Here is an 18454-nt window from a genome sequence, read left to right as displayed (position 1 = left end):
ACACACACCAGGGATACTAGAGGCCCAGAAGTAGAACTGTCCACCCCCGCCTCCTGGGCAGCAAGTGCATTAACCAGGCAGCCAGCTCTGGGACACCCCATCACCACCCCCCATGCCAGCCTATAAGTCAGGCTTGTCTGGTGTGTGGGGGGGGGGGGCAAGGGTGGCTAGCAGCCCCCTGGGTGGGCAATGGGCAGACAAGTCCTCTGAATGGGGCTGGGACTAAGTGGCGTGGGGTGTTCTCTGCCGCCTCCCAGGGCCCTGGCTGCAGATAGGTAGCTGGGAACTAGCCACATGAGCTCAAAACGCCAGCGAAATCAGCAAATATTCCAGAGCTGAGTCCCCAACCTCCGCCCTAAACACCGACCATTAAATGTACCCATAAATCTGGGGTGAAGAGTAAGGTGTGCTCTTAGTGAATTTGTTTTATGCTTTATTTTCTCCCTGATTTGATTAGGAAGTACCGTGTGACGTTCCCACCCATCCACATTGGTGGTCCTGTGACTTTTCTGGGGCTTGAACTGAGAGCCTGAGCACTGTCCCTGGGCTGCTTTTTGCTCAAGGCTAGCACTCTACGACTTGAGCCACAGCGCCACTTCCAGCTTTTTCTGTTTATGTGGTACTGAGGAATCGAACCCAGGGCTTCATGTGTGCTAGGCAAGCACTCCATTGCTAAGTCACCTTCCCAGCCCTCTGTGAGATTTTTAAAATATTCGTACTTTTTATTATAAAGGTGATATACAGAGGGGTTACAGTTACATAAGGAAGTGAGTACTTGAACTCAGAGCCTTGTGACTGCTAGGCAGGCAGGCTACCACTTTGAGCCATGCCTCCGGGCGAGAGGAGGGAGGAGGGACTCTCTCCTGAGCCAGGCTCTGGGTCTGCCGGGCTAGGTTTATCTCCCCTGGCATGGGGATGCGCTCCCTTTCTCACCCTCTCCCCTGGCTGCCCGACCAGCAGGCAGGCCAGGGTGGAGTGGGGGAGCTAGGGTAGGCCTCAGGTGCGCGTGGCCGAATGAGATCCCCTTTTTCCTCCCTCCTCACCCACGAAGGAAGCCAGGCACACGCGGAGTCTCGGAGAAAGCTTCAAGAGCAATCTGGTTTAATAGGGGAGTGGCTAAAAGTTAATATAGTAGGGATGACGAGGAAAGGGGTGATAGACCAGGAGCTGGCGATAGGCTGGCGAGCTTGTCCTAGGACCCCTTCATGGGCTAACGTCACTCCCATAGTACCACCCCCTGGGCAAAGCCTGCGAAAAGGGGAGCACATGTGCTAGCTGGCGAGAAGTTGGGGGGCTGGTTGCAAAGCCACCCCTTCTGGTTCTGGACCCAGAGAGGTGTGGCTTGCTTCCACACTGCCCCAGGGCTGGGGGAAGGGCAGTGTCTCAGGATAGCTCTCCTTGCCCTTCCCGGCCTCAAGGCCAAAGCTGAATCCCCAACATGGGTCGAGGTCAGTGTCCAGCTGGACTGGGCATGACAGGTCTGAGCCGCATGTGCCTGGCTGCCGCCTGCTCTTATCACTTCATGGTCATTTGGGGGACTGGATTCGTTCCTAGGGATGGAAACCCTCTAGATTTGTGGCTGAGCACACAGGCTTCCCGGGCCTCTCTGCACTCGGGGGCCAGGTAGCTACCGGGTTGTTTCAGCTGGGGGGGGAGGGGAAGGGGGTGTCCATCCCTTGGCTCTTCCTGCTTTGGGTGTTGGCAGACACCTCTTGCTAACCCCTGGCTTACTTAGATCTTTCCTCCAGTCCCTGCCTCTGTCCACGCAGGGCCTTCTCCTCTGGGAGAGAGGAGTCTTCCTCTTTTTTCTTTTTTTCCTGAGGCGGAAGTCACCAACTGGATTAAGGGCCCACCCTATTCCAGTCTAACCACACAAGAACACTGCCCAAGGCCCTGGCTCCAGAAAGTCAGTCCTAGGCACCTGGAACTCAGGTTTTCATCTCAGAGTGTGTGTGTGTGTGTGTGTGTGTGTGTGTGTCTCAGAGTGTGTGTGTGTGTGTGTGTGTCTCAGAGTGTGTGTGTGTGTGTGTGTGTGTGTGTGAATCCTAGGGCTTGAACTCAGGGTCTAGATACCTCTGAGCTTCTCTGATCAAGGCTTACCACTTGAGCCACAACTCCATTTCCAGCTTTTTCTTTTACTTTCCTGCCCAGGCTGGCTTTGAACCTCGATCCTTAGATCTCTGCCTCCTGACTACCTAGGATTACAGGTGTGAGGCACCAGCGCCCAGCTTGGGTTCCCTCATCTCTGAGGGAATACAACCCGGCCCACCAGCCATTCCTCACCACGCCACTCTCAGCCGCTGTTTGCCACGCCAGCGCTCCTGGATTTATTTGTTCACTTGGGTTTGGAGCCACTAGATGTCTGAGCTGTCATCTCAGGAAGAGCAGCGGCTGGCCGGGAGAGGGAAGGCAAAGCTGTAGCTAAGGGGCCAGAGCCCAGGCGGGGAGGCGGGCTCCTCAGGAGCGGGCGGTGTGTGATTGGGAGAGGGCAGCAGCCCGGGTCACACCGCTGTGTCTCAGCATACTCTTGCTGGCAATCTTGCATCTAGTCTTCCCCTTCCTTTCTCTTCTTTTTTTTTTGTCCCCTCCAGTCCTGGGTCTTGGACTCAGGGCCTGAGCACTGTCCCTGGCTTCTTTCTGCTCAAGGCTAGCACTCTACCACTTGAGCCACAGCGCCACTTCTTTCTGGCTTTTTCTGTGTATGTGGTGCTGAGGCATCGAACCCAGGGCTCCGTGCATGCAAGGCGAGCGCTCACCACTAAGCCACATTCCCAGCCCTCTTTTTTTTGGGGGGGTGGGGTGGGGCGCTGGTCCTGGGTTTTGAACTCAGGGCCTGAGTGCTGTCCCTGAGCTTTTTCTGCTCAAAGCCAGCACTCTACCCCTTTGAGCCACAGCTCCACTTCTGGTTCCTGCCTGGGCTGGCTTTGAACCACACTCTTCGGATCTCCTGGTTTTCCTTCTTCTCTACTAGAAGCTCAGACTGAAGCCTGGAGTGGTGGAGCAGGCCTGTACTCCCAGTACTCGGAAGTCTGAGGAAGATTTCAAGTTCAAGGCCAGCCCGGGCTAGAGAGTTTGTGGTCAGGCCATGCTAGGTACCCTGAATATAAAATAAAGCACCTGTTACCCGACTCTTGTACATGACGGAAGCACACCCCAACTGGGCAGTTGGTTCCATGACCACAGACAGCAACCCAGGGCCTCCTCAGTCCTCCCCCACCCCCTCCCCCACCAGGTGTTCACTCTAACAGCAAGACCCCGGGCCTCGGGAGCCCTCCCTCAGGGCCCGTGCCTCCGGCACTGCCCCCTCCCCTACGTGGGCTTCCCACGTGACATCTGGGGTGCGACCCGCCCCACACGGGCTGAGGACAAGCTCCCCGCGGGGTGTCCGGGACGCAGCCCTTCCAGATCTTGTAGCTCCCAGGTGGCCCACGGGCCCCTGCGGTGCCCAGCACCCCGCCCCCCATGGCGGCCTCCCTCCCAGGGGACCTGAGGCCATAGAGGCCTTGGTGGGGAGTCGGGGGCAGCGCAGGCACGAGGGGGTGGGGGACGGGGCAGCTGCTTAGCAGTGGGGGCCCCCCACCCCCAGACCTGGTACAGCCGCCCCTGCCAGGCCCCGCTGAGCCCCTGTCCGGCGTCCGCCTTCCTCCCTGCTTTCAGGTCTCGGTTCTAGGTGTGACACACGTGCCATGAGGGCCGGCCCCTTAGTACCCGGTGACAGTTCTTCCTCTCAGGACCAGTGGGCCAACCTGGGAACTCCAATCAGGGAAGTTTGGGGGGGGGGGGCAGGAAGGGCGGCAGCGCTGGAGCTTTCCCAGCAAGTCTAGATGGGGTGCCCCGGGCTGGACACCCCATGGCCTGGTGCTTCACTGAGGTGTGGAGGAGAGCTAGCCTTCGGGGCTGGGAGGCTCACCCCTGCGGCGGGCAGGGCCAGGCCCTGGCTTCCATCGGCAAAGGCGCCCCAGGGCTCCTCTGAAAAGGCACCGGAAAAAGCCAGGCCACGCCACGCTACGCAGGCAGAAGCAAGTAGGGTCCCAGCAATGGGAACTGAGGTTTGGACTCTGGACCTCAGCCCTCTGCTGTTCTGCCACCTTCCATTCCCTGCCCGTGATGATTCCTCTGATGCACAGGGAGAATGCCCTTCACCAGGCCCGAGGAAGCCACGTGGCAGCGGTGTGCGGGGCACTCGCTGGTGGTTCATCGGGGGCCCTCCCCCACCGCCTGGGGGTGCAGGGGCTGGGCCTAGGAGCCTCACTCAGCAGTTCTGGGCTCCACTGTGCCAGCCGCCATGTCTACCGTGAGCAAAAAGTGTCGAGCCCTACGGAAGGGCCTTGCTCGCCCACCTGAAAACTCGGACCCCGGCCCGGGCAGAAGCACGCGCACTACAGCCGGGCCCTGGCCCAAACCAGAAGCAATTCGTGGTCTATGTTACCAAGTCTCAGGGGATCGTCCCAACTTGCCAGCTGCTGCTGGTGCTCCCAGGCCCAGCTGCACGGGGCTCCCCCCGCCCCCGCTGTTTTCTGGAAAGCAGAGAGGGGGTGATTGTTAGAAAGTCCGGGGGGGGGGGGGGGGACGCTCCTCTGGCCCGTGACAACCCTGAGCGTGTCTGCGGTGAGCAGGGCAGCTTCAGGATCCTGACATCCGATGGGAACTTCAGGTTGAACGTGTCATCACACAGGACAAACCGAGCGACAAACAAGAACCGCAGACGTTCAAAAGCTTAACATTATGCGTTTATTATACTTTGTAGAGCCATGTTACACATGCTTGGTGCGTCAGACTGAGTTATCAATGTTTTTCTGGATGCAAAGCCATCTGATGCTTGATGCAGGTGCCTTAAATACTATAATATGTCTGCGTCTATGACCTATGAGCTAAGGGAAAAAAAACAAGGACAATTCCAGAAACAGCAAAAAACACTTGAAAAGATGTACATGAGACACAGTGCTAAGTCCTCAGGCCAGTGCCTACAGAAGTTAGCAAAAAAAACCCAAAAACCCAGAAACAAACCCAAAACCCAAACCCAGAAATTCCCATGCCATCTGTAGGTAAGAGCCTGGCAGCTGCTGGCGTTGTCGGAAGAGGTGACTCCCATTTGGTGCCGCCTTGTCCCCTCCCCGGCCCATGCAGCTAGCCGCGTGCAGCCCCAGAAAGGACGGCGGGCAGTCCAGCGCAGCCGGCTGCCGCCCCAATGCCCGCATGCTGTTTTTAGGGTGCCTGAGGGTCCTTAAGGAAAGGGTACATACATCCATTTCATCACTCTGTGGAAGACCAAGCGCTCTGTCTGAGATCAATGCAGTCGTGTCCCACGCAGGCCTGGGATATGGGGGCCACGGTTCGGGCTGGCCACGAGCCCTGTGCAGCAGCTCACACCCTGTGCCAACATTCCCTTCCACGCATGCTCTTTGCCCACACACTGGTCACCCACCGCTCGCACCACACCGTGACACTGTCAACTCAAAAGGCGTTCCCGGCACCCCACTGAGTATTTGGGCCCTGGGGCCCGACGCGGGTCTCGAGGGCCTGCACTTACGCCATTCTCCCACAACCAAAGCAGCTGAACACAACCTGAGCACGAGCAAGACAAGTCCACCGTCAGTGGCTTGTGCATGAGCTCCAGCCATTCATTAACTGCAGACTCAGAGGCGAACCTCCTGCTATCGGGAACCCACTACCAAGCGCGGGGCCAGGGCCACCAGGCACTCCCGAGGGCGGAGCTTGTGTGAAACGCACCTGCCTGGCCCGAGTAGGCCTCAAAACTCAGGGGAGGTGCTGTGGCTACACTAATCCCAAGGGTGCAGCGATAAGGTGATCGGGTGCCCGGCGAGGAGCAGCCAAGCCAGGGGGAAGCCGCTCAGCAGGGTCCCCAGGTCAGGTGGGTGCCAAGGAGCACCTCGTCTGTCCCCTCTCCTGTGGCCTGCGTCCAGGGGTCAAGAGCATTTAGAGACTGTTACGTGTCCTGCGCCATGCTCATGTTCTATTAGAGTCAAAACGCACCGTCAGATCTAGCTGCTGGTCGCGGGGGCTGGGTAGAATCCGCACGTTTGTTTCAGGGCTGGCTTTTCCTGGGCCATGGACATGAACTCTAGCCGGACAGCAATGGGGTACAGTCACTGGCCCAGGTGAGCGCTGCTCCACTGCGGGCGCGGGTGGGACAGCAACCGGCCCAGGTGGGCGTGGACACGAGGGCTTTCATCCCTGGGAAGAAGTGAACTGACACAAGGCTGCTTAGCAACAGGCGCAGGCGCCGCTCACTGCTTCAAGGTTCCTACTCTTCAATGACCAGAACGCGCGACATTCGGAAGCAATCGTGTGTGAAACCAAACAAAAGAAAACCTTGATTTTTCTCAACTCCTCAGGCCTCAAGCCTAGGCAAAGCATAGATAGCATATGAAAACAGCATGAGCTCCACGCCACCCTGGAAAATAAATGTCACTCTGGGGTGACAGTTCTTTATACAAATATCATGCCCCCCAACCTCACTACCAAAGAGGGGGGAATAATAAGAAATTCAAAAAATAGAAAACAACATCTTGTTAAGTGTAAACTTATCCTCTGGAGTTTTTTTTTTCCTTCCAATGTTACATATGCTAGAAACATGCACTTATTTCTGCTTGGATGTAAGAAAATATGTCTATCCGTATTACATATATAAATCAGATTAATTCTCAAGACAATGGACTATTAGAACACGGTTTAACTTTTAGTAAATTAATCTTTAACAAAATTATAAATTCTAACAAGCAAATGGGCTTAAGTCACACCCAATGAGAATTACCACTAGTCTTTACATTGTTGCTCTTTCACTAGTTTCCTACACTACTGTTGTGAAGTTCAGGGCGCCAGGTCAACCAAGGAACCGCACGCACGTCAAGTTTTCTTTCAACCCCAAATGAAGTTTCTTACAGAAGTGCAGACTCTGAGAAAGACGTGAACACAGAGGGGGCAAGAGGCGTGGTGACAGTTCTACCCAGACGGGAGGGAGGGAGAGATGACCGAGGGCGTCTGGACCCCACGGCATCAAGGCACAGAGGAGGGCCCACCTTGCACGCGGGGGCCTGGCTCCCGCAGGGCGAAGCATGGCTCTCAGGGCTGCTGGCCGGGCGTCCCCGTCGTGGGACCTGGGGCAGGGCGCTGAGGACAGGGCCAAGCTCGATAGAATGCGGCATAAAGCTGGGCGAGGGTGCTGTGGCACCGGATCGCGTGGCGTTGTGGTGCGGCCACACCAGGGAGGAGCAAGGGCACGGACGCTTACAAGGGCTCCAAGAAGAGATTCTGCCCAGGCAGGTCTGGGAAGCTTTAGCATAGGGCAGTCAGCTTGAAGGGGCCCCGCGACGGCCAGGACGGCCTCGCGTCCATCCGTCCTGACTGCCAGACACAGCAAAGTCTAGTGTATCCAGACAGCAGCCGAGGACTTGCGAGTAACCTCAGTTCCAGCCAACTACTCAACAGCTAACAGATTCTGGACAAATAAAGGCACTTCAAAATCCCACAGAGCCGGGGCCCATTACCGGCCTTCCTGGTGAGGGAGCTATCCACGCGCTCAGGCGACCCAGCTGACCACATGGTGTCCTGGCCACTCTATAAATAAACCTGATATTAGCTAGTTTCTCAATTACCTTGCAGAGTCAAGCATACACCACAAAAAGACACACAACACAGTATGTCTGCATTTGGACTAGATGGGATTTTGCTGTATCACGGCAGTTTACAAAATAGTTATTAACAAGTCTGATATTTGATCGTAAGTAAAATTCAAAAATTATACATTAAAGAGGTCACAACATGAGACGTAAGTACTCACTGAGTACAATTCTCTAGTAATCTAATCACCTTGCCAATCTGTACTCAAGAGTCCACGCAGAAGCATAGAAATCAAGCTACTGGTACTCAATTGCCACATTTGCTAGCACTTAATAAGGACTTCACTACATAGAATTCTTTTGAAAGAGGCTCCCAAACCGAATTATCAATGACCATGTTTCCTGCTGGGCAAGCCACGGGGGCTGCCCGCCTTTGCAGGCCGCCTGCGTGGTGGAAAGGCCTGGATTTCCCTTGGGGCAGGCGCACCGCACCCGCTGCCAGTGACGGCTTTAGCATCCGAGGGCTCAGCGTGGCACCGCGTGCCATCCCCACGTGCTGGGATGGTCAAGGGCAACCCCACCACCCACGGGCCGATCCGGGGTGCCCTGAGGTAGATCTTCAACTTGGGATGTCTGTTACCAGTCTTTCAATCAGGATATGTAGGAAGGATTAGGATATCCGTGCAGCGATTTAATCACAAGTCATTGTAATTGAGTGCAAAATAAAGGAAACTTGAGTTGCTTTATTTAAGCTTCCAATTTCTGGGAGGCTCAAGAATTTTTAAGTATTTTGGACAATAAAAGAAAATAAGACTGTGCTTACAGATCTTCTTCTGCCATGTTCTCTCTGTAGGACCGCTAGTTTATTGTTGCCCTTTCTGTTACACGGATGTACACATCAGGTGGTAAAAGGTACAATACATTCTACAACTGAGCACCACTTTCTGTAACTGAACAGGCAAAGAAATTACACTGAACATCAGCATCTGGCAGTATTTTTTTGGAAAAAAAAGTGACTAAAATGGGTTTAAATTGATTAACACTATTAAATCACATCTAATATTTGATACTACATGATTCAATACAGCTATACGATACAATTATACAAAATGTGTTAACATCAAAGAATACAACCAAAATTAAGATAGCAAACAAAAACCTATATAACTTTTTTTTTTGTACAGGAAAAATACTTTTGAAGTATGCATGTAACTGCCCATTCTTTTAAAGAAAATCTACCGCAAGCAAAGTTATCAACCTCCAGAAAAATCACACATAGCATTACTAAGCATATCCCCAAAAAGTGTACAATATGCACACTTGGAAAATACAAAATTAAAAAAATTGTAAGCAACAGGTGAGCTTCATATTTATAAGAATGTGAAAAGAAGTCCCATTTTTAGCACTGTTGTATAAAGAATTGTCTTTTGATGCGAAGTTCATGAATTGTCCTCCTGTTGGGACCACTTTACAAAAACACCGTGTTTTTGAAACGAGATTACAGAGCAAGATAGAGTATCTTAGCAATGTCATCTTATTAAAGTTTTTTTTTTTAATTTTAACTACTTTATCAAAACATGTCCCTTAGGTGTGTAGGATTCATTTTTAAAATTCTTCCTAGAAATAATATACAAAGGAGAGGCATATGGATTCCCAATCACTCCTGCAGATGCTTCCCACCGGCGAGAAGGGTCTCCTCTCTTCTTTTCACTGGTTGTTTTTGGCTTTAGCATGTGTTAAGATGTGAGATTTCAGGTTAGTTGACTGAGCAAATTTCTTATTACAACCGTCGAAGGGGCACACATAGGGCCTGTCTCCGGTGTGGATTCGCACATGCGTGCGTAAATTGAAGTCCAGTGAAAAGCGTTTCCCGCAGCCTTCAAATGTGCACTGTCGAGGAAAGGTGAGACATGAGGCTCTGGAGCGCCCAGCCCGGGAGCCGCAGCGCCCACTGCGCCGCGGACGGGGCCGCTGCTTCTAGCAAACACACTTCCTTCCTTCCCTGGCACGACATTCCACACCTTCTACAGCAAGTCTGCATGCTAGACAAGCCCTAAAGTGCACAGCTAAGAACCTAAGAGCAACAAGACGTGACCAAATGGCAAAAATTGCCACAGATGTCAAGTTAGCTGACTGTATGTCTGTCTGCAAAATACCAATAACCATAAAGTGCTCCAGTGTCACTGAGCAGAGAGAACCAGGTTGAATTTATTAGCTACCGCCAATTCATTAACCTATCTATGGGCTTCTGAAAACAAGACAAAGTATTATTTACTCACACAATAAAAATTTAGATTTCCTCTGTCAATTATTCAATGCATAACTGACTACCCATCAAGCAGTTGGTAAGGCCTTCCCTCACCCCTGTGAATGCACTAGAAATGTACTGGGAGCTTGCTCTCCACAAACACGAGCGCTCCCTGCGGATCCAGCACCACCCGCGTGACGTCACATCACAGGGAGCCCGGGGGGGCACCACGCCTGGCGCCCCACACGCCAGGGGCTGCGGCTCCCGCGGTCCTGCACCACCTCGCACCACGGGGACACGACAGCAAGGCAGGGTGGGGGAGAAGAAACTGGCTCTACCTGAAAGGGCTTCTCTCCAGTATGAACCAGCTGGTGTCGCTTTAGCTTTGAGCTCTCAACGAAAGCTTTGCCACACTCTGCACAGACGTGGACTCGGGGGCCGTGGGTGTGCAGATGTTTTCTCATAGCAGAGTTATCCCTGAACATCTTTGTGCAGCCCTTGAAACAGAGAAAGAAGCTTAGTGGTTCACACTGCAAGTGGTGAGAAAGGCCTCAACCACTCAACAGCCTTCACTGACATGTTAGCTAGAACAAAACGGCCCCCCCGCCCCCTCCCTCATTAACCCCACTTAGCATTACAGAACAGTAAGTTACTTATACTTAAGACAAAAAACAGACAGCTGAGAAAGGCCTTGTCGTTTACTGCAAACCCACGTTTTACAGATGAGGAAACTGAGGCTTAGAGACATCTTGAAGTAGACTTGCCCAAGGTCACACTACTAGTAGTAGCCATGCCGGGAGTAGAACCCGGCACCCCCGGCTTCCAGCCACACCACAGCTGCCTCACCCAGCTACCCCCAGATGAAGTAACAGAAGCACTGAGAAATAAACGGAGTTAAAATGACGGTAGTCCACCACTACCTTTGGTGGGCCCCATATTCTGTGCTGCGACAATGGGCTGTCATTCTCCATCGCCTACTGTTCCCTCTTCTCTCTTTGCCTCTTTCCCCTTCTTGACAGAGAAAGAAGCAAGAGGGTCTCCAAGGAATGGCAACTACAGAAGAAATTTATTTGGTGAGACACTGGGAAAAGGAAGAGGCAGGCAAAGCGATACCAGCGCGGGGAGGAGATGGAGGGGCCGAGGGCAGCATGTCCTCTACAATTTCTTCTGCAGTTGTTGCCCATGATGGAGGGAGTGGGGAATGGTGAGACAGCGTGACAGAAGGACAGCACAGGCCACCACTAGACAGCTTCACAGGCAAAGGGAGGGGAGAGCCAGTGTGGTCGCCTTGACCTCTAGGTTCTGCTTCCATTTACAAAATGGAACTTTAGAAGCATACAGAGAAGCTAAAGAGATACTGGGCACCGAAGGCTTCACTGTTTTCAAATGCCATTTTTGGTCCCAAGGGAAATAAGCTGGTGCCCACCCCCCGCCCCGCCCCACATGAAGAGCAGTGAAAAAACAATTTAAAAAGCAGGAGCGCATAGTCTTTGGAGACACAACTCCAAATATGTCCTCCGATTGTTCACCTTTTATAAAAGTTCTTGTTCTATTCATAATTTTGTCCTCGTCTCTGCATCTATTTGATAGCTTACTTTTCTTCTGGTTTACTAGTCAATTAAAGCTCGTAAATACACCCCAAGCAATACTTCCCATATTCTTTCATTTAAAAGACAAGTCACATTTGAAAACAATTAAGCACTATTCTAGTAACACAATTTACAGGGCAAATAAGAAAACTGTGAAGGAAATTAGAAAGTATTTGCCTCATTTTATCAATAGACACTAATTTCCAAATTCCAATCATGAGCCTATATTCTTATTGAGGTCTATGTACAAAAAAGAACTAAATTCCTAACGTGGCAGTGTCAATATATGTACTACAAATATTGGTTCCTTACAGTAGACCCACTAAGTGTCCTGTGCTCAGCAACAAACTGCAGCTTAAGAAACCCAAAGTGATATAGTTCCTCACTGTAATGCAATTTAAAAAACGGAACTAGAAGCGCAAATCTCTTATAAACTCTCTAAAACTCCATTAACAGTTTAATCAACACTTTCCCCCTAGCATTACTTACTTTATGAGGGCAAGCTATTGTTCTTGGAGCATCATCTTCTTTAATTTTTCTTGGCTTCATTCTTATCAAAAAAAAAGAGAGAGAGAGAGAGAGACAGACAGACAGATTTGTAGGAGTGGGTACACTCAACTGGCATAAATCAATAGTCCCTGAAATATCTTCTTATAGGTCCCAACTCTAAGCTCACAGTACGCTCCCATGAGGAGAGGGCGAGGCCCACACATGAGCTCAGCTCGGTATGCGGAGGGGGGGGGGGTTCCTCTTAGTCCCCCGCAAGGGGCTGCTGCTCTAGAAGGCCATGCTGCTGTCCACAGGTCACAGCCAATGAGCTTTGAGCCATGTGGTTCAAATACTTGCTTCTCGCCAGTCAGTGGCTCATGTCTGTCATCCTAGTTACTCTGGAGGCTAAGATCTAAGGATCACGGTTCAAAGCCAGCCCAGGAAGGAAAGTCTGTGAGACTCATCTCCAATTAACCACAAAAAAAGCCAGAAGTGAAGCTGTGGCTCAAGTGGTAGAGCATGCATTAATAAGCCCTGAGCAGAAGAGCTCAGGGACGGTTGCTGAGGCCCAAAGTTCAAACCCCCATGACCAAAACAAAACCAAACCAAACCCCACAAACTGCCCTTAAAAAAAAAAAAAAAAAGCACCAAGATCAATGATAGCCTAGACAGCTACAGACCAGGCTTCTATTGGCAGGCAGGGCAAAATACCCATCAACAGTAGCTTAGGTGTTGCGATGGCAAAGGTACTTTATGAAAAGGGAAGAAGACAAGTGGTCAGGTGCTGGTGGGGCATGCCTGCAATCCTGGCTACTCAGGTGGCTAAGATCTGGAGAATTATGGTTTGAAGCAAGCTAGGCAGAAAAGTCTACCCGATTCTATCTTCCAAATAACCAGCAAAAAAGGGCTGGAGGCATGGCTCAAATGGTAGAAAGCCAGCCCTGAGGCCCAAAGTTCAAACCCTCATAGCACCAACATAAAAAGATAAACAAAAGTAAAACCCCACACAACTGCTTGAAACACATAGAATCCACTTCATAATTAAATGCTCTTTAATGGCATTATAAAAATGTATCTAGAACAGTCTGTAAATGGCATTTACACTCATGTGCAGAAAAAAAATCTCAAAGGAAACAAAACCATCAAATGCTACTTCTGAGAAAACTAGTGGACATGTGGGAATGCACAGACTCAAAGACTCCCCACCTCCCTGCAGATGTGGCCTGGCCTGGCAAGAACCTGCTTGCTCTGAAGCCCGGGATGCAGAGCGTCCAGCTGAGGCTTCAGAGCACAGGGCCCGCCCTCCCTTGGAACTGACGCGGGCACTCTGGGAAGCCCTGTAGAAGTGACTGATTTGTTAACTTATCCACTTGTTATTTTCCACTGAACTAATATTTGGCTTTTCTGTTAGAACTTTCTCTCCAAATAGTATCCTCAAAACTGTATATGGCAGAGGGGTCAGAGATTCTAGAAGGGTAAGAAATTTCTAGAAAACGAAAGAACAAAAACTCAAACTTCTAAAAATTTCCTTTTGTCCCCAGATCTGCCATCTCACCCAAGAGGTTCACAACAAACTACTGTTTCTTATATTGTCTAAGTGCTTAGATCACTTTTTTTTTTTTTTTTGGCGGGGGGTGGTGGTGGTGTCAATTATGAGCTCTGAGCTCTTTTGCTCAAGGCTAGTGTTCTACCACTTTGAGCCACAGCTATAATTCTGATTTTGAGTGGTTAATTGGAGATAAGAATCTCACTTTTCTGCCCGGGCTGGCTTTGAACCGCGATCCTCAGATCTCAGCCTCCTGAGTAGCTAGGCTCACAGGTGTGAGCCACTGGCACCCGGCCTCTGTGGAGTTTTAAGACTGCACATACTTGTACTTTAATTTTTCAGAACATTCTCAGTGTAGCACCGCCACCCACACCCCACCGATATTCATTACCATATCAGCTATCAAGGTTGTTTTGTGTGTGTGTGACAGAGAGAGAGTGAGTGAGAGAGACTGTACTGGGGGGGTTTGAACTCAGGGCCTGGACACTGTCTCTTAGCTTTTTCTGTCAAAGCTGAAGCTCTAACCACTTGAACCATACGGCTCCATTTCCAGCTTTTTCCTGATGAACTGACATTAAGAGTGTCATGGACTGCTTGGGCTAGCTTGAAACCTGGATCCTAAGATCTCAGCCTCCTGAGGAGCCAGGATCACAGACACGAGCCACTGGCATCCAGCTATCATTTTTGTTTTTGTTTTTTTAAAGAGCTTGCTGTGCACAGGGCTCTGTTGTCACACATACTCCTAGATCCTGGAATTTGGGTCTGAGCTCAAAGTAGCACGTAAGTTTGTGTCACTGAACCACCTAGAACCCACTATTAGCTCAAGATGACCATGGATTTCCAACTCTTGTCAGCCTCTGGGATGCTCAGGTTATAATATTTGCCATCTTCAAAAACGTGTACAAAACGAGGTGCTGGTGGCTCACATCTGTAATCCTAGCTTCTCAGGAGGCGGACAGCTGAAGAGCAAGGTTTGAAGCCATTCTAAACAGTAAAGTCTGAGATTTTACATCTCCAATTAACTAGCAAAAAGCCAGAAGTGGAGGTGGCTCGAGTGGTAAGAGTGCAAAAAAAGCCAAGTGAGAGCTTGAGGCCCTGAATTCAAGCCCCGCACACACACTAGTATTAGCAGTCTAGTCAATTGATTTAAACGGACGCGTTGTGCACTACTTTTCTCTACTGAATGATTATTTCCCCCAAAAAGAGCACTGAAGTTAGAAGTTTTGCAAGACTAAAATCATACACACTGCTTAAGAGTTATCTCAGGACCCTCCCAAACTACTCAGTCACTGACTGCGCTACTTTGTGGACCCAGAAACACTGAGGACAACAGCGCGGGCACTACAAACAAGACAGGATGGATGTGTCTTGGAGCTGACTCCTACTAGATGCATGACCTTGAGCAGACCACTCAATTTCTCGGCCTCTTGTTTCTTACTCTGTAAACAGGTATACTGCTCCTATTTCAAAGCTGCAAGGATTCAAATATGGTCAACATTACGCACCTGGCAAAATGACAGCTGTTATTACCATTGGTTATCTGTTACATGGGCCTAAGTTGAAAATGAGTCCATTCTTTGTTTCTTTGAGACATTTCACCAAGCCGCCCAGGCTGGCCTTGAACTGTGCCCCGCCCTCCTGAGAGCTAGGATTACAGGCAGGGCCACCAAGCCTGATTTGGAATATATTTTCAAAAATCTAATTAATGAACTATACATACAGACCATCATTTAACCAAACAACGGTCATTTAACCAAACATAACCAAACAATGGAGCTAGCCAGGTTCTACCTACCAATTGTTTTTTCAAACATTTGGTAAACACACATTTCAAGGAAGAATAAAGTACCTTATGGTCCCACCCCACCAAGGGCAGGACTTTCAAGTGAAGGTCATCATAGCTTGTATCAGATCATAGGATTAACTGATACACTAAACAACTGGGTGAAGTATGGCAGGAACCTCAGTCTTTTGATTACTTTCATTGGAAAACCAACCAGTGCTCTGCCGTAGTAGGCTAACAGCTCAGGGCTGGAATGAATGAGATTGACTCCAGGAGTAAGAGCGGGTGGGGATGAGAATGGGAGATCAGAAAAACAAGTTCAATGGAGAACAGGTGGTCCAGTGCCCCTCAGACTGAAACTTGACATGTCTTCATGTCTGGTGTTCCAGTCACCAACTCTGGGACCTCCAGGAAATCCTACTCGACTACTACACACATTTACCCTTTCACATTCTTAAAAAGCAGGCACCAGGCTCAAGTACGTCCCTCCACCCACCATGACCCAATTAGAGGTGTCTAGGTTAGCATCCTCTTCAGCCCTGCATTCATTCACCTCCGTGCCCATACCTTTACTTTTTATATACCATCAAAATGAGCAACACGCCATCCTATCAGGACACAAAATGCAATCTGTAAGGCTGACGATTCAGGAAAAATAAATGCTGCTTTGCAGTGTGCTGAATCACACTTAGGCTTTACAAGTTCAACAGCACACCCACAAGTACTGGAGAGAGAACTTACCTAGAGTTAGGCCAATGAACTCTCTCTGTTATATGCCATCAAACTTATTCCTAGTTTTAGCGTGGCTTTTTAAGCTCCACTCCCTCATCCCTTTTCAGAGTAGTCAACTACCTTTCCTTTTCTGTTTTCTTTTTTGGCAGTACTGGGATTCTAAATTCAGGACCTGGGGGCCTCCCATTTGCTAGACATGAGCCTCTCATGGAAGCCATGTGCTCAGCCCTTTTGCTCTGGTTATGCATTTACGTCTGATTATTGGTTACTCAAAACATTTGACTTTGGCTTCCTTTATGTCCTTGGCCTTGTTTTTTTAGACTGCTGCAGGACGCACGCATGGAGTAACAAAACACCCAAGAAAGTGCTTTGGTCCTTGGTTTCTTACTCTTCTTTGTTTGGACTTTCTGACTAGGTATTGGCAAACATTGTCCTCTTTACAGACACCCCCCCCCCCGCCCCCGCCCCCCCCTCCAGATCTCCTCGGACTGCAACACGAGTGTCCCTTACCAGCAAGAGGCAAAGTCATTGTGGAGTGAGAAGCTTGCTTGTTCCTCCCTCCACTGAGGGCCACACAGCCCTTCCATTCTTCACCCAGAGCAGCAAATCATCTTCGTAGCCACAGGCGTCTCATTAAAAAGTACCGACTTTGTGCTCATCATCCACTCAAAGAGTTCCTCACAGCCAGTGGCTGGAAGGAAGATTCAGTTTCAAATCTACTAGCAGCAAGGCTAACTCAGGGCCTCAAATTTGCTCAACTTGCTTACTCCATGAGCACTCTACACCATTTGAGCCACACTACCAGTCCAGCTTTGTGTTGGTTATTTTTAGAAATGGAGTCTCAAACTCTTCTGGCTCAGGCCAACTTCAAACAGAGATTTTTCCAAAGGGGCTGGGAATGTGACCTAGTAGCAAGAGTGCTTGTCTCGTTTACATGAAGCCCTGGGTTCAATTCCTCAGCCCCCCATATATAGAAAATGGCTAGAAGTGGCGCTGTGGCTCAAGTGGCAGAGTGCTGGCCCTGGACAAAAAGAAGCCAGGGACAGTGCTCAGGCCCTGAGTCCAAGGCCCAGGACTGGGGGAAAAAAAAACAGAGATCTTCCAGATCAGTCTTCTAATAGGTGGGATTATCGGTGTAAGACAGTGTACCTGGCCCAACTTCATCTTCATGCAGCCTCTTGCCTAAGAGGTGCCACAAAAAAGAGGCCCTCTAAACCTCAATTCTCCTATTTTGCTTCTTGCTGTGGCAGGGAAATCCAAGGGTTTCCTGTTGTTGAGATGGGAACCTCACTAACTAACTTTTTGCCTGGGATGCTCAAATAGCTGTACTCCTAATCTCCACCTCTGGAGTAGCTGGGGTTACAGGTATGAGCCTTTTACTATACCCACGCAACATTTTATTGCCCATTCTGTTCACAACAGAAACTGACTTTACCTGAGGAATTCTTGCCTGGCAACTTCCTGTTCTAGAGAGACAGTGTTTTCAGCCTGCTGCACAGCTATCCCTCAGTTTTCTGCCTAAAAAGTCTTCTTGCCGCACATCCTAATTCTGTTCTGCTGTATCCATAAGTAACCACCTCCGAAAGTGGACAAACACAACACAAAGAAAATCCTTAGCAGGTCTCTGCAATTGTTGCTCTATACTTGGATTTGACTGAAAGCTTTGCTGGATCAAGAATCCTACATTTATGGGCTGGGCCTATAGGTCAGTGGTAAAGTGTGCTCACGACCTTCGGTTCATTCCATTCCCAGCAAGATAAAATTTGAAAATGTACATATCATCTTCTAGTCATATGGTGGAATCATGTCATTCAGGTCTACCACTCTTCTGTAGACAGCCTTTCTCCCTGTAAGCTTTTTTGAAATGTCACACAAGACTACTTCTACGGTCCTAGTCTCCAAGAGGAGCCCCTTTCCTACAAAGGCTGCTCTAAGGCAGCCCCGATACAGAGAGCAGGTCACTTCCCAGCAGCCACTCATCCCAGACTAGGGGCAGGGACAGGAAGCGATCCTATTCTCCCATTCTCCAAGAAGGGGGGACAAGACCGAGGGTCCCCTACATACATCTAAGTACTTGTACTGCTCACTCCCCACAGAGCCTCTCTCTCTCCAGTCATCCGCCCTGCCACTGAGAAGACTTTGCACGCTGCACCTTTTCAGGTCTCCAATCCTTCTCCTCTCGCCCCCAAACCAAGGGTCAGTATCCTGAGGATGTATGCTGGTCTCCTCCATACACCATGCCCATGGCTCTTAGCCTACCTCTGTAAAGTAACTGTCACCCCTACTCCAACAGGATGCCTTCTCAGTATCTCAACTCACACTGCCCATCCTGAACCCCAAACTAGAACCTTTTTCCCTGTCGCTCAGTGAGGGAAGATTCAACATCAATTTTGGTTTTTCCTTACCTGCCCTATTCCTTCCCACTAAACACACAACCAATCTGCATCTAATTCTTTCCTCCATTTCCTGTAGGTTCTACACATTTAT

General features: G+C 50.0%; 1 protein-coding gene across 1 annotated transcript in view; it reads right to left on the bottom strand.

Annotated features, from left to right (window-relative positions):
- Nucleotides 1-4712: 4712 nt before the first annotated feature.
- Yy1 (YY1 transcription factor) overlaps nucleotides 4713-18454 on the bottom strand; it is a 32725-nt gene continuing 18983 nt past the window's right edge. The window contains exons 3-5 of the mRNA XM_048362097.1: nucleotides 11907-11967; nucleotides 10167-10325; nucleotides 4713-9470 (exon numbers count right to left, since the gene is read on the bottom strand). Of these exons, the coding sequence (XP_048218054.1) occupies nucleotides 9288-9470; nucleotides 10167-10325; nucleotides 11907-11967 (403 nt within the window). The 3' untranslated portion in view covers nucleotides 4713-9287. The remainder of the gene's footprint in view (nucleotides 9471-10166; nucleotides 10326-11906; nucleotides 11968-18454) is intronic.

The sequence above is a fragment of the Perognathus longimembris genome, chromosome 14 (assembly GCF_023159225.1).
Source record: "Perognathus longimembris pacificus isolate PPM17 chromosome 14, ASM2315922v1, whole genome shotgun sequence".
Taxonomy (NCBI): domain Eukaryota; kingdom Metazoa; phylum Chordata; class Mammalia; order Rodentia; family Heteromyidae; genus Perognathus; species Perognathus longimembris.
Note: the sequence above shows the minus strand (reverse complement) of the source record. Positions and strands in the feature narration are given on the sequence as shown.